At 40.4% G+C, this 15122-nt stretch overlaps 1 protein-coding gene across 1 annotated transcript; it reads right to left on the minus strand.

The window, feature by feature from the left end:
* Positions 1-5143: 5143 nt before the first annotated feature.
* Positions 5144-9204, minus strand: IL22 (interleukin 22). The gene is made up of 5 exons (XM_068192004.1): positions 7614-9204; positions 6762-6827; positions 6525-6668; positions 6245-6310; positions 5144-5838 (listed from the first exon to the last, which is right to left on the minus strand). Exons 1-5 carry the CDS (start codon positions 7806-7808, stop codon positions 5725-5727), a joined length of 585 nt encoding a protein of 194 aa, XP_068048105.1. The 5' UTR covers positions 7809-9204; the 3' UTR covers positions 5144-5724.
* Positions 9205-15122: the final 5918 nt, after the last annotated feature.

Here is a 15122-nt window from a genome sequence, read left to right on the forward strand (position 1 = left end):
CTGAATTGAACCTCTATTACATAGAGGAGAAATGAACAGAGTGTTGATGTTCATGTTAATGACTCCAAACCAATCATATTTTTTTGCCAAATGCTGTCCTTGACAAACAAGCACACTCTCTTTTTGAGCTGTCAAAGTAAAAATAAGCTCCAGAGCTGATAATCCCCAAATCTGGTAATATCTACCTTAAATCTCAGTTACACCATTTATTTATTTGGTGACAACATAAGAAAAAGAGAGACTCTGGAATTTCTTCCCCTATTCAACACTGTCAGGACTCACATTATAAAGGATAACTACTGAAGGAGAAAAGCTGGTCAAACCAGACACTTTACAGATGTTTTTGGTAAGAATTAAGACATGGTCTGGGTATTTTTAGACCAACAATAAATATAAGGTCACTGCAAAGACAAGCAGCATCTAAACTTTATTTTGGAACCTCTGCTTCTGAAACAAGTGTTAATACAGTAGATTTTCATGAAAAAGCCTTTTATCAGAACAGTCCAATTCATCACTTCCATTATCTGTGTTGAAATCTTTCTTTTTAATTTTTTTTTGTAATATAATTAACCCTATAAATACACAAACGACAAGTCTGATCTTACACACTTTGAAGTCCAAAGGAGCTTACTTTCTACCTTCTCTGCAGCAGGACCAGATACAGGATTAACTGATCCTTTGGGGACCTCTTATATCACAAGGTCTAATGAGAAAGTCAATCATCATGATTGCACAGCTTTTAGACTTTACCACAGATACATGATTGCCCCATTCTTTTCACTTCTTAAGGAACATCATCACTATTCTTTAAATGTGCAGTCGGAGTCAGAAATATTTATTTTGGAAAAAAATGTAGAATAAAGAGAACTTTAAATTGGTGCAATTTTGTAGTTTTTGGATAGCAACATCACTTTGCATTCAGTCATTTGAAACTAGGGCTACAATTTCCAGGAAAAAGCCTTACTGGTTCTTGAAGAAATAACCAGACAACAGTTTCAAGTAAGCTAGGTAAAGACATATTAACGAGTCTATTTTTTCAAATATTAATGAGTCAATTTTTTTCAAAATATTTTTATCCATGCTGCCAATAGCAGAAGAGAACATAATTTTAGTTTAGAAGATAGCCTTTTTTTTTTTTAATTGAACTTGGATACGAAAAATGGCGAGATCTTGGAAATATTAAATGCTGTGCTTTAATCCTTCATACTGAAAAAATTCTGGCATCCTTCATGTCGCATTATGACACGCAATAACTCATGCACTCACACTAAGATCAAAAGAGCAAAAGGAAGTAACTTTTATTTCTGACCTCACAATATATAGAATTCCAAAAGTGACAGTGGATTGGAGGATGAAATTGCCACCTCTCCAACCACACTGATCAAACTAACAGTCTATTAATTCTCTCCTCCCACAGAGAAGAATGCAAAACAATCATTATTTACATGAACAGTGTGTGAGAACTCCAGTAGAAATATGTAAACATCAGAAGGCATAGAAAACCTTTAAAGAAACTTTAAAACTTTTAAAAGAACAGGGCAACACCTTCATACTGGAGAAATATTTACATTTGGGTCCCATGAGCTAGTTTGCTGAGGATAAATGGTTCTTCTCAATATAATTTTTACTTTAATTTCTCCTTAGGGAAAGAAAGATGTAAGAATCTTTTCTTTTCAAACCATTCATCACTGAATTCCAAATTAAACTATAGAAATTGACATATGTGTATTTGGCCAGGGATTTGTAATATAAAGGTTAACAGAGAGAGTGATTTCCGAGACTTGAGAAGAAATCTTTTCACTTGCATTGCTGTTTAGCACTTTTGTTAGTGGTGAAGTTCATACAGTTAATCTGATAATGTCTGCAGCTTTGTGTTAACCATGAAAAAGGTGTCACAAATGGATACATGCTATGAATCATATGTAGCCCCAGAAGTGCCACCAGCCTTAGCATAGTCTGTATTTAGTTACCTCACCCAAATTTGACTTTCTAACAAACATTCTTGGATGGCATAGAATCCTGCTCTGGATCCCCTGAGAGGTTTCATTACTTTCCATCTTAAATATGTTATTTTATGTAACTTTTTTTTTTTTTTTTTTGGGGTAGTGGCCTGCCAATAATGCCCAGGTGCCCAGAACTGCACTGTAGTTTTTCCTTCTTTCTGTGGTCATCACCTTGACTGAAACGTTTGTCAGGTATTTACTGCTGCTCACTGCAGTCCATACCTCCTTCAGAGCAGCTAATTGTGTAACTAACTGTGCTTTAAAGCACAAGCTGACATAATCACATGCCACTGATTTATGAACAGGATAGCTTCAACATTTTGCATTGCCTAGAATATACTTCCAGCAGCAAATTGCAAATATCAACCCTGTATTATTCTAGGTCACTCAGGGAGTATATATTCATACATTGAATATGTAAATCTCTTAAATGAGTAACACTCCAGGCATTGTATTTAAGACATGTTTCTTAAACTGTCACCAATACTTACTCAGCAGGATGTGGAAACTTCTGTTCATGCTTTGGGTTCTTCTCTTTTCACAATATGACATTTCAGAGGCAGTTTTATAAATGTTTTACAATTATCTGTGTAGGAAAAAAAAGTGCCTGTTCTGGTCACCTAATGTAAGAGAAGGGGAGGAAGAGTCAATGAAATGCAAATTTGACACTAGAGTTGTCTGTGAATTTTTGCCCAGGATGAGGTCTTGTAGCCCCTATAGTGGAGGTGTCCTCAATGTGGAGCAGGTGCTTTCCCTAAGGTTGCTAGTCGAGGATCTCTGGGAATTGCAAAGAGGCCATGACTTGGAGGCAGAAAATGGAAAGGAAAATAGGGCAACGGGAATTAGAATTGCATGAATAATGGAGTTTCTCTTTGGTGACCCAACCAGAAAATTAAACCAAAATAATTAATTTTGTGTAGGCCCAATGCACTTGTCCTACTCAAAATGAAACAGCTCATTTTGCTTTCAAACTTCTTTTCAAACTTTGAAAGAAATGCACATAAAACCAAAACACTAACTATTTAGAAAATGTCACGACAAAATATTTCAGCAAGATTTTCCTTTTCTGAGCTGGAACTATTAACTGAATTAAAACCCAGTTTGCCTGACTGAAACTACTTTTTTGTTTTCTTTTGGTCAGTAATTGTTTGTCCGAGATATTTCCTCCTGTTTAAGGGAAACCTACTCTGACTTCTACTTCCTTTGTTTGTTCAAAACTGACCATCACAACCATCCTTCACACATCCTCAATTCACACATACCCTGCAAGAAAACCTGAGAAGGAAATTCTACAGTTTGCTGTGTGACATTGCCAGGGCTCCAGCTCATGAGGTTTCTGTGGTTGAGTCTTCCAACTGGTGGTTTTTAGGGTTGGAGAAGTTAATAATAAGTCAACTTCGTTTTTATGGTTTTGTGGACAAACAGATTTTAATCTGGGTTTAGCCCCAGTGTGGAAAACTTGAGAGACTGATTTGACATTTCTGGGTAGAGCAACTCAGTAAGGACAGTGTACAAGAGACCTAAAGGAAGTAGAAGAGGGAAATAAGTTATTTATTCATTTGTGAAGCGATTTTATCAACAAGGAATAGCGTGTATGTGGCTCATGGTCTGGTCTTTATCATTAAGGAACAAAACAGGTACTTTAAGGGTAAAGTCATGTTATCCTGCCCAAAGCCACAATCTTTATAAATTTCTAATGCAGACTGAAGAAATGACACCTGTATAATTCCTCTTATCCTTGACTGACTATAAAGGGAGACAAACGTAGTTCAAGGAAAGACTGTGTATGTCAAAGGTCAGTGAAGTGAACTATTTATTTGGTGTTTAAACTCCCTTTCTTTGCTGTCAGTTCTCACAAGTTTGAGTGATAAGAGAAAAGTTGCTAGCCAATAGCTCGTGACAACATCATTCCTTATCCCAGAAGAATGGAAACATATATCCAACTGAGTGTACAATAAAGGTTAAATCCCTGCAACTGTCATGCGATGCCAGATCCTGGCTGCCTGTCATTAATGGGTCACTTCTGCCTTGACTGTGAACAGGCATGTAAATCATGTCTTGTGATATGCAAATGAAAGTGTGGGGAAAAGTAAACCATGTTGAATACATCTATTTTGACAGGTAACAGGCATCCATCACCCAAATGGATCATATGCCAGTTTAATATGTGATTTCCCACAATAAAGTGTTGCAATTTCAGGTCGCATAAACTGTGTTCAAAATAGGTATGGATAGATACTTTTAAATCCATCTTTAATTTGCTCTGGTTCAGGAGGAACATTTTTTAAATGTGGACAGGATACTTGTTGCCCTGATGAATGAATGGTAAGGCCTTGCTCAAGAAGACTTCAGCAATTGCTGGAATCTGCTATTACAAATTTCTTCTGGCTTTCTGATTATTGGGATGCTTTTCACACCTTTGGTCCAGTCACCAATTTCCCTGGCTACACCAGAGCAACTCTTTTGTCTTTCCAGGAGATTTTGCTGACGGACATGACATGATAATCACAGATTAAACAGTGCTTCAGGGACTTGGGGGGGTGGTTTCTGCCTTGGAATTTGTGTTGAGAATAGGCACCCAGCATTCTCTTCTGAAGGACTCTCTGATCCCTGATGCTGCAGAACACCCTTTGTGCTCAGTATGCTATGGATGGGCAGTGGGAATGCAGAGCTCTGAGTTTTCATTAGCAGCTGCTGCCTGCTTGTCTCCACGTCATCTGACCCATGGGGACATTTTGAGACTTTTCAACAGCAGCTATTCAAAGGGGCATCTTGTCTCTGTGTGTATTGAGGCAGAACCAGTGAACCAAACCAATGACTTTCGGGAGTGATGCTATTTTTCCCACCACCATAAGAAAGGCTGACTGACATGCTCCCCACTAAGCCCCGGCCTGTGTGAAATAGCAGGCTTTTGGTGAAGAAGCATAGCCCCAGGCAGAGCTTGCATCCTTTCTGGGCACAAGAATACAGCCACTAGTCCAGCAGCTTCACAGGTGCTATGTGTGTCACCTCCCTTGTGTTTGAAGAAAAGACAAAAGCTCTGCAAATGGCAATATTTGAGGACCAAAATATTTATTATAATAAATTAAAGTGCAAGCATTTATAAAACATTCCATCTGCATATAAATATCACACAGCAGTGTTAATTTCTGGTAAAGCTTCATAAATACATTTCCTTGGATATTTTTCAATTAATCTATATAAATAAAATTATTGCATAATTATTACCTTAAAATAAGTTACCATTAAATACAAATTACAAAAATTATTTCTGAAATGGTCTGAAATACCAACTTTTCAGGCAAAGGTCAGAAGAGGGCAATATATGCAAGAGAGATTTCCAACTAGGAGGCTCAAAACATCCTGGGTAAAACATCTCATCAAAACATCACCGCTTTAAACAAAGCTGATTCATAGGTGTCAAATTTCAGCGTATAGAAGATAGAAATGGCTGCCTCATTCCTGTGGAGATGAGGAGGACAGAACAGTGTTTATGTAAATAACTAATGCCTGTGTTGCAATTGAGAGGCAATGTCCTGAAGCTTTCATTTTCAAAGAAGGCGGCAATATGCATCCTGTCTCTGCCCACTTAGTTTTCTAGTTTTGACACAAGTGAAAAATATACTGCATCTGGGGGGAATGGACATAGTTGCAGCTAATCAATTTGAGTTATTGCAAGAGATCTGCAGAGACATCTCTTCAAGCCTGATCCAGAATTTTTTCAGTTTTTCTTCTTGTTCCCTCCCTTTTTTGGGGCATCAGTACAGGCATTTTCCATGTAGTCAAACAGTAAATCCAGCTCTCCAATGGCTTTAGTCTTTCCATTTTCTCCCAACTAGAAAAAAGCAAAATGCAAATCTTAGCAACTAGTTATTTTTTTGAAAACTGAAATTAGGATTGTCACAGAAACAGAATCAATAATTTACTTTCCTTATTCTCACACACAGTTCTGTTAGTGTCATATCATAAGATATAAGGTAGTTCATTCAAATCTAGACTAGCATATAAGTTTCCCAAAACCTAATTTTTGAAGGTTTAAATTTCCATAACATGTGCAGAGAGCAAACAGGACAAGTGAGGGAGGGCTAGAAGGGGAAACATCATTAATCTCCTATTTAAATGTCCTTGTAGCCTCCACATCCTAAATAATCTTGAGTTTGTTTTGTAATTAGGTCAGCTTTAATCTAACTAAAGGACTGCGGTTTGAAACTGCTCTTTCTAAACATTTGGGGAGAATGTACCTGTTCCATTTTGTTCTTCATTTGTTCCAGGTTCTTTTCAATGTGGTCTCTCTTTCCTGAGAATCGCTAAAAGAAAGGAAACATCCAGATGTAAGATGGACAGCCATATGCAACTATGTACTTTTTTTTTTTCTTTTTCACACCTTTCTATTAACTCTGACTTTCATATCTTTGATCTGAGGTTTCCTTTCATATCACTGCCTTTTGCCACTGCTTGTAGCATTCTGAGATTTAGGAGCAGCAATGAGAGTCAGAGGGAAAGAAAGCCAGTGTTACTCACACAACTGCTCAGCTCTGAGGTCAGGGATGCCAAGAACTGTGCCACCTCCTCAACATAAGGGTACTGGTTCTTGACTTCAGTGAGGAGAACATCTTTTACTACGAGCTCCACAACCCTCTTCATCATGTAGCAGCGGTTGTTTTCCTGTGTATGAAAGTAAGAGGTCATGTTAAATCAAGGCGACATCAAAAGTGCTGCAGAGGGATGCAAAGAGCAGATTCCTCATGTAAGGCTTACCCCGATGTTAACAAAGAGCTGCTGCCCAATCAATCTGTTGTCCGTGTCCTTGTCTGAGGCACTGGCCTGAGAGGAAAAAAGGAAGTGTCAAGTGATGATGGGAACCTTACTTAAAAATTAATAATAAACCCAAAAGTTTTCATCAGCAATGAAAGTGCAGGTGAAATGAGGGAATGGACACCACAGTCTGTTACAGGTAGATAAGCTTGGACATCATTCCCCTCAGCTGGGTGAGATTCAAGGTCAGTATCACAGGAAAATAAATAAGCCGAGGTCTGAATTCATATCCCCCACTTAAAAGTCAGAAGTTGTCGTGGTTATGGTGACTAAACCAGATACTGCAGGTGGCCGACCTCACAGCGGCCCACAGTGCTGCTGGGAGGTGCTCGACGGTGTGCACCCAGGGAGACCCACCCATGGCTAAAGCAGCCAAGACACCTGCCCTAGCAGAGCACTGTAGGACACCTGATCATCTGCTTGGCTGTGACTGGAGTCATGAGCAGGCCCAGCTCCAAATGACCTGAGCAAACTGAGAAATTTAGTGTCATATTTCACAATTTACCCACTTTGGCAGCAGCTGCTTGAAAAGAAGCAGCTGTGCTGTTCCAGGGGCTGCCTTTCCCTTGGGGAGCAGGAGGAGGAGAGGCAGCAGCTTTCCCTGGCTACAAAACCAGCAGGCAATAGATCTGCTCCACACACCCAAACTCTGCCTTAACTGCAAATCCACCTTTTTTTTTTTTTTCTGAAGAAAGGCAGGGGAAAGAGGGAGGAATGCCAAAAGCTAGAAGTCACAGCATCAACAGAGGAGAAGGTCCTCAGATCCCACTATGAAGAACTCATGGATGACTGTACCGTTTTAGCCAAGGTGTAGGTGCGATTCCTGATGTAGGGCTGCTGGAAGTTGATCTTCCTGAGCCTGCAGGCATGATGGGCAGTGGAAGCCCCTTTCAGAGGCAGACAGCTGGTGAGAAGAAGGGGGACACAGCAACAGCAGCAGAAGAGAACCCATCCTGGGAAGCTCTTGGACAAGGTGTGCAGGGAAGCCATGGCTCAGAGTTTGAAATCGTCCGTCCCAGCAGGCTGCAGACACAGGGCTCCACACTGATGTGAGAGAAGGCAGCGTTAGCACCAAGGAGAGCGGGTGAAGCACAGTGAGAGCAGCACAAAGGCTGCAAGCCTTACCTTTGCTGTGATTCTTGATGTGCTCTGCAGGAGGTGAGCTGCACCTTATATAGGGCCATCAACATCTCTCTCAGCTTTTTTTTTTTTTGGGGTACTGGTGGTGAAATAAAAATGACATCAGCAAGTCTCTTACTTTCCAGTATCCTCTTCTGAGAACTACCTAACCACTTCAAAACCCACAAATACAACTTCAAGGCCATCATAGTCTTTAGTTTCCTATAAAAAAAACCAAATATTAATGTGGGGCAAAGCAGGGGCTTTTACCAAGGTAGGAATCCTGAATTCTTTCTGCATAAAAATATTTGAGAATTGTATGAGTTTGTGCCTCCTGTCCTAATTATAATACACTTACTTGATTGACAATTTGATGGCAGAAAACCATCAAATTTTCTGTGGTACAAGACTGGTTTCACTGCTGCTGACTGGTGCACACAAGTGAAGAGACTGTATCAGAACCAAAGCACTGACCACCTGTGGCTCCTACCCTGAAAATACCCTTTCCCACACTGTGGGCCACTGAAGTCACTGGCCATCTGCACATCACTGTGCAATCCTCTCTGAGAGATGAGAAACTGTGTAGGACCAACATGGCATTTACCACATGCCTGATTTCCAAATTCCCTTTTTCAAAAATACTATCTGTATTTAAGGCTGTAATCAGGCATAATGACCAGAGCTGTGGTCATGTATCAATCCAGGTGATTTCCATGTTCCTAAGGCTCTTCTGCAAACATGCAGGCAGTGCTGCACCTTCAGTCTGAAATACCATGCAGTGTTCCAAACGGGACACTGCACTCTTTAGATGGTAATTTGCAACCCATCTCTAGACAGTAATGCACGAGAGCACAAAAGTGGTACAAATGTAAACTCCTGGTTTTCTAATACCCACAAGGTACACAGGTGACAAACAGGAGAAAAGAGATCTGGAAAACCAAGGCTGCAGCTCTACCTCTGAGAATGGATATCTGAGAGCTCTGAGGGTGGGCATCCATCTGGCTGGGCTCCATTCTTTGTGACTCAGGTTCTCAGGACAAGAACCCTTATCAACCTAACCTCATGGTCTGAAATGCCCAGATCTTTTTCTTACACCTGAAAGGAAGCAGTTAAAAGCTGAGTGGAACGAGGTTGATTCTTTAGCCTCCTCTGATGCATCTGCAGCATGAGTTTATCCCTCCATGTCTCAGTCCTGCCTCAGTTGCCCTTAGACACCTGCTACATCAGTGCTGCACAGATCGGTACCCTTGAAGCTGCGCCCTGGAGCCATCATCACCACCTCCTTTTCCATTCCCCTCTCAGGTACCCATTCCCACGACCAGCTTCCAACAGCATCTTGACTGCAGCAGGCAGCAGAAACTGAGTCTGGACCTGTGGCAAGCACATTTCTCTCTCTCTCAGGATTTTTATAAAGGTGCACAGAGAGAAGTGAAAGAGAAAACAATTTCTGTTTCTGCTCCTTGTTTTTCTCTTGTGGAATGTGTTTGGAGATTGTTTACCTAGAGCGAATGCCTAGTTGGATCACGGTGGATTTTTTGGGCCTGATGGCCAATGAGATCCACCTGTGTCTGGACTCTGGCGAACAGGGTCATGAGTTGTGAGTGAGTTAGATATGATAGTTAGAGAGAGTAGCATGTAGTTTTTAGTATCCTCTTTAATATAGTATATTAATGTATCATAGCATAATTATAATAAAGAAATCATTCAGCCTTCTGAAATAAGTCAGACATCATCATTCTTCCCATTGGGTTCACTGACATCTACAACATGGACCCAGGATGTCAACAGTCTAGTTCACATCCAAATGTACCACAAGGCTATTCAAGAATATATTTCTGAACTCTTTTCCACATATATTTCAAGCTAATAGTTCCTGTCCCTTGTCCCTTGGGTGTTACCTCTCCACCCCTTTGGTCACTCACTCATCAGACACAGATCCAGCTTGCCTGACCTCTTTTTGTGGCTCAAATCCCATGGAAAGGGTACATGACCTAAGCAGGTGCTGTGCCACACCCATCAGTTCAAACCACTTTGAAGAGCACACCTCATCCCTTGCCCTGATTGATATTTAAACAAAATCAGGTAGATTTATGAGGAATTAGATGCTGAATATTTCTTCTGCCCCTTCCTTTGCAGCAATTACAGGATCTCTTCTGTCTTCCTGCTCTTTTATTTCAAACCATACACTGGGGCATACCTATTTTCATACAAAACCTTAAGTCAGCCTCCCATCTGTATTGTTTGCCATCTCAGCCATGCCACTTTTTGGTTTTGCCATCATGTCCTCCTTCTGAGGAGGTTTCAGTTGTTTAGTTTACCTTGCTATTTTCCAGACACTGAGATGCTGAAATGCATATTTCAAGTTCATTAGTTCATGTTTTGCAAATTCTGTTTTTATGTCATTCCTAAAGCTTTTGCATTATTTATCCTTTTGTTAGCAGCTGTGAGTTACAAATATCTTTCATCCCTTTAGCTTACTCTGAGTATGGTCCAGCCCAAAAGCAAACAGCCAAGATGTTACCAGACACTAACACATCAGACTTTACATTTCCCATGCTCATCAGATCATACCTGGCCTCTTCTCAGGACTATTGGTCCTGGATGTAGCACAGAGCTATGGTGTAGCCACAGTAATGGCTGCAATGATTCCTTGTAACACGTCAATAGGATTTCTTTGGAAGTGGAGATATGCCTCCCATTCCCAGGGTCTTGGATTTCTGTTATGAGATTGCATTGAACAAAGACCTGTCACAGCTCACCATATCCCAGATGGGAGATACACACCCAGCAATACATCCCACAGAAAGATGGGGATGAAAACTTGTGCTAGTGCTGGATCTTACTCCAGTCCCCATCTGAAGTCCAGAAGAGACTTCAGCTCTGTATTTTCTGCTACATTTGAGGAAGGGTTTATTTTTATTCTTGTTTGAGGAGGAAATACAATACACTTTTCGAAAACAAGGTCTTCTTGAACCATCACTGAGGGTGAACTTCAGGGAAATTGCTTGTTTAGATTCCACTTCCCAAACGGGCTACCCTGAACTGCACAGCAGATCAGTGGAAGGAAAGCTGCCTTTCATTTAAAATGTGGTACTCTGAATGAAACCATCACTGGAGGGTCTTTTTTTTGTGGAGAAAGAGTTAGCTGGACAAAATGCAACTGAAAAATGAGGGGGAAGTAATTTCCCTTTCTTATTTCACAATTTTTAATAGGTTTAATAATATTTTTAATATTTAAGGCTAGTAGCACTGTTTAAAATATGGAATTCTTAAAGAAAATATATGTTCTCTACTTTCATTTTAATTAAAACCTACCAAAGACATTTAATCTTCTATAAAGTACTCTCTGTATTTTTTTCAAGTATAATTAATAAAGGAAATTATTTTAAAATTGTTCACAGGTCCCTTTACCTCCCTGATACCACCCCAAGAGTTAAGTGTCTATCCTATCATTTAACTCACCTATAACCTTTTGAAGTCTAATTACATGGAACTTCCCTAATTCATTAAGAAACCATAGTGGTAAATATTCTCGACAATGACTTGTTGACCCATTTTGAAGGCAGAGGATTTTTTGAGGAGGACTGGAACTCTGCATCACATCTGCTTCTAAAGCCACAGACACTTCCTTCTGACTTTGAATGAGGTCACAGGTGAGCAACCAACACTGTACTTTGATGTTCAGCTGTTGTGTATCAGCAGCCACATACTAGCATGCAGGAATTCTCTTGGGCTGTAGTACATTTTCAACCAGCCAAGATTATACTGCATTATTGGAAATGTCAGGACTGGCCACTGGGCTAGAAATACTGTCAAGAGTTGGCATGTGAAAAAGTGAGCCTGTGTACTGTGCTCTTGGATCATTTATTTGGCAATGAGCTTCTCCCCCCTTAAACCCTTGTATCAATGGGCCATAGGTCATGTAACACCTAAAACTGAACACTCAATCTCAGGTTTCAGGTGACACTCATCCCCTCATTTTGCTCCAGGTCATTTGTGAAGCAGTCAGTTGTCAGGTCCATTTTATCTCAGTTCTTCTCTGCTTTTGTCCAGACTTTCAAATTTCCAAAGATTAAAGTAGACTATAAAATTGTTTCAGCTCAAGCTCCAGTAAACTAATTTTAGTCAGCTCTCTGCCCAGCAATGAAAACCTCAGTAATGGAAATTAATTCTTCCCTACAAAACTTGAAAATAAGCTTTTCTGTAATCCAGACATTCCTTATGGAAACATCCTAGCACACAGGCAAGTATCTTCTGGGCACAATCATTAGGAATGCCAGGAGGGATTCAAATTCTACAGAGGAAATGGTACCAATACAGAGACTGGGAGATGACATGTAGCATTTGACCATTACATTTTTATTTTTCTTTTTTTCTTTTTTTTTTTTTTTTCTTTTTCGGTGATAGGTTTAATCTTACATAACAAATTGTGAGTCCTTTAGAAGAAGAATGAATAGCATTAATAAAATTGCTTAGCCTGGGAATATTAGGTGATTGAAAAAGTTCTGGAGACAGCTCTCAGTACAGGCACAGCTGACTCAGGGTTTTTGCTGAGGATGTACGACATCCTACCTTCCTTGGCTGTAACACCTTTGTAACACAGAGTAACACATTTCCTGACAGTAACACTTCAGCTTTTATATCTGATCTTTAATCAAAGTTCTTTGTCTCTGACCTTCACTTGGTTTTGTTACGTAATTTTTGGGTCTCCTGAGCATAAGATGCTATCATACAGCTGATACTTCATATCATAAAACATCGAAGAGGAAGGGAACTCACTACCTCAATTTTAAATTACATTCTGGGGGGAAAAAAGCGAAAAAAACCAACAAAACCAACAAAAGAAAAACCACAGCCATACACACACAAAACAAAAACAAAACAAAAAACAAAACAAGCAAACACACAAAAAAACCTTTCTGTTTTAAATAACTTTATTCTCAAAATCATCCATATAGTGGAGATACAAGAGAAAGCAAACCAGAGATACGTTGTGACAACACTATATTACTGCTACCAGTGTTCTTACCAGGACCACTGAGGTAGTAACTTCTACAGCAGTCCCAAAATGATTAACTAATTAATACAAAAGCAACAAAACACCCTCTGTCAATGCAACTGCAATAGATGCTAGTCCAGTGGTCTCACTTCTTCAGAAAAGTCCAACATCAGTAAAACATAAAGAAGTTTTAATAACACTTATCAACAGCAGTCAACACTCAGTTCACAGAGAGGGGAAAAAAGAGAATAGAGACCATGTCAGTGCACACAGCCTCACAGCACCACAGGCACCACTATTAACCCTTCCACCAGATGGCAACTCTTTTAATTCAGCGTGCAAAGTCCCACACATATTATACAACTATCACTTTATATAGTGACCTACATGTGTCCAACTATGTCTTGTGAAGAGTCAGATCAGGTGAACTGAAACTTCTGAGCTTCCTGTTAATGTGTGGTGTGGTTGCACAGCCATGACTCAGTAACATGATGAAGTGGAATTAATGACATAGGGTAGCTCAAAGAAAACCACTCTAAGTGGGAACAGAATTTTGCGAACTGGCTTATAATTCAACATCCAGTAATAAACAGTTACTCAAGTTAAGAAATAGTCCCAGCACCTTGGTTGATCAAGTACTAGCATTTTTATCATGTAACAGAGTAATTATATTAAGCCATTTTGAAGGGAAGGAACGCTTTTTAAGGTGAAGTACTTGTGCCCAGACACCAGCACTTCCACTGAGACTCTGAGCCCAGCATCTCCTGAGAGTGAGCCCCTGGCAGCTCAGTTATTCACTATAACAAAGCCATTAGAGAAGGTGATAGCTCTCATGTCACTAACAGCTTTCTAACTTGTGTCCATCCATAGGAAGCCAACAGCCCCTGCCCCAGCTCTTCCCCAGACAGGGGTTATGCTATTGCCCATCTCCCAGGAGAGTTCGTGAGTCAATGAGTTTCCTCTTGGAGTAGAACCATTGTCAAGAATGTGGGATTTATGGGGCCAAAAAAAATAGCTACAGCATAGGAATTATGACGTTGTTTTCCTGGGTTATCTGTTTTTAGCCATGTGCTGTGTAAGCTAACATACACAAACAGGCTGGAGCCAGCTTCCCACTGGAAACACAAATAAGCATTCCTCATGAGAGCACCATTCTGGGAACTCACAGGCCCATTCTAGCTGGGGGAGCACCGAGCCTCAGCAGTCTTCCTAGTGCACACAGACAACCTTGCAAGACCTGGGCACCCAGTTGTCCAGAACAGGCTGCATCTGTAGATTACGTTTATGTGTCACAACAACCCAGTAACCAAAAAGGGGCCTTGAAAGGGAGAAATCCAAAAGTACATGCTTTCTGGATCCTGCCAGCCGTTCCTATTCTAATTCACAACCTAAAGTAGCTGCTTTGGAGACATCCCAGCACATGACAGTATGTCATGTCTACAAAGGCACCTTGAGTTTTAGAAAAAATGATACATGTATATATACATATGTACACATAATTGTGATTTAATCGCAGCCAGAACTAAGCCCCACTCATACACTCACCCACTTCCCACTGGAATGGGATGGGGAAGAGAATCAGAAGAGCAAAAGTAAGAAAACCTGTGGGTTGAGATAAAGACAGTTTAATAGGTAAAGCAAAATCCACACACGAGTAAAGCAAAATGAGGAATTCATTCACCAGTTCCCATGGGCAGGCAGGTGTCCAGCCCCAGGAAAGCAGGGCTCCATCAGGTATAATGGTTACTTGGGAAGGAAAACACCATCACTCAGAATGTCTCCCCGCTTCTTTCCTCTTCCCCAGCTTTATATGCCGAGTGTGACACCACATGGTGTGAGATATCCCCTGGGTCAGTTGGTGTCAGGGGCTGTGTCCCCTCCCAACTTCTTGTGCACCCCCAGCTTACATGTTAATGGAGTAGGGTGAGGAGTGGAAAAGGTCTTGATCCTGTGCCCAGCAATAAAGGAAACATTTCTGTATTATCAACATTATCTTCAGCACAATTTCAAAAGAGATCCCCATACTAGCTACTACATAAAAAAATAACTCTGTCCCTGCACACAAACACACATATGCATACGTATACAGACAGTATGTGTATATCAGATTTAAACACAGTTAAAAGGAAAAACTCTGAGGTTCACTTGAAACCTTCACAGGTTTACCTTAGGTACCTTGCCATAAG

The sequence above is a fragment of the Anomalospiza imberbis genome, chromosome 5, assembly GCF_031753505.1.
Source record: "Anomalospiza imberbis isolate Cuckoo-Finch-1a 21T00152 chromosome 5, ASM3175350v1, whole genome shotgun sequence".
Taxonomy (NCBI): domain Eukaryota; kingdom Metazoa; phylum Chordata; class Aves; order Passeriformes; family Viduidae; genus Anomalospiza; species Anomalospiza imberbis.

What these genes read in the sequence shown, in the direction of transcription:
- IL22 (XM_068192004.1), bottom strand. Translation starts at nt 7,808, where the DNA reads ATGGCTTCCCTGCACACCTTGTCCAAGAGCTTCCCAGGATGGGTTCTC. An exon ending in AGCTCTTTGTTAACATCGGG is followed by an intron (nt 6,669 to 6,761) that starts GTAAGCCTTACA and finishes TTTCATACACAG; the next exon opens with GAAAACAACCGCTGCTACAT. An exon ending in TGAAGAACAAAATGGAACAG is followed by an intron (nt 5,839 to 6,244) that starts GTACATTCTCCC and finishes GCTTTTTTCTAG; the next exon opens with TTGGGAGAAAATGGAAAGAC.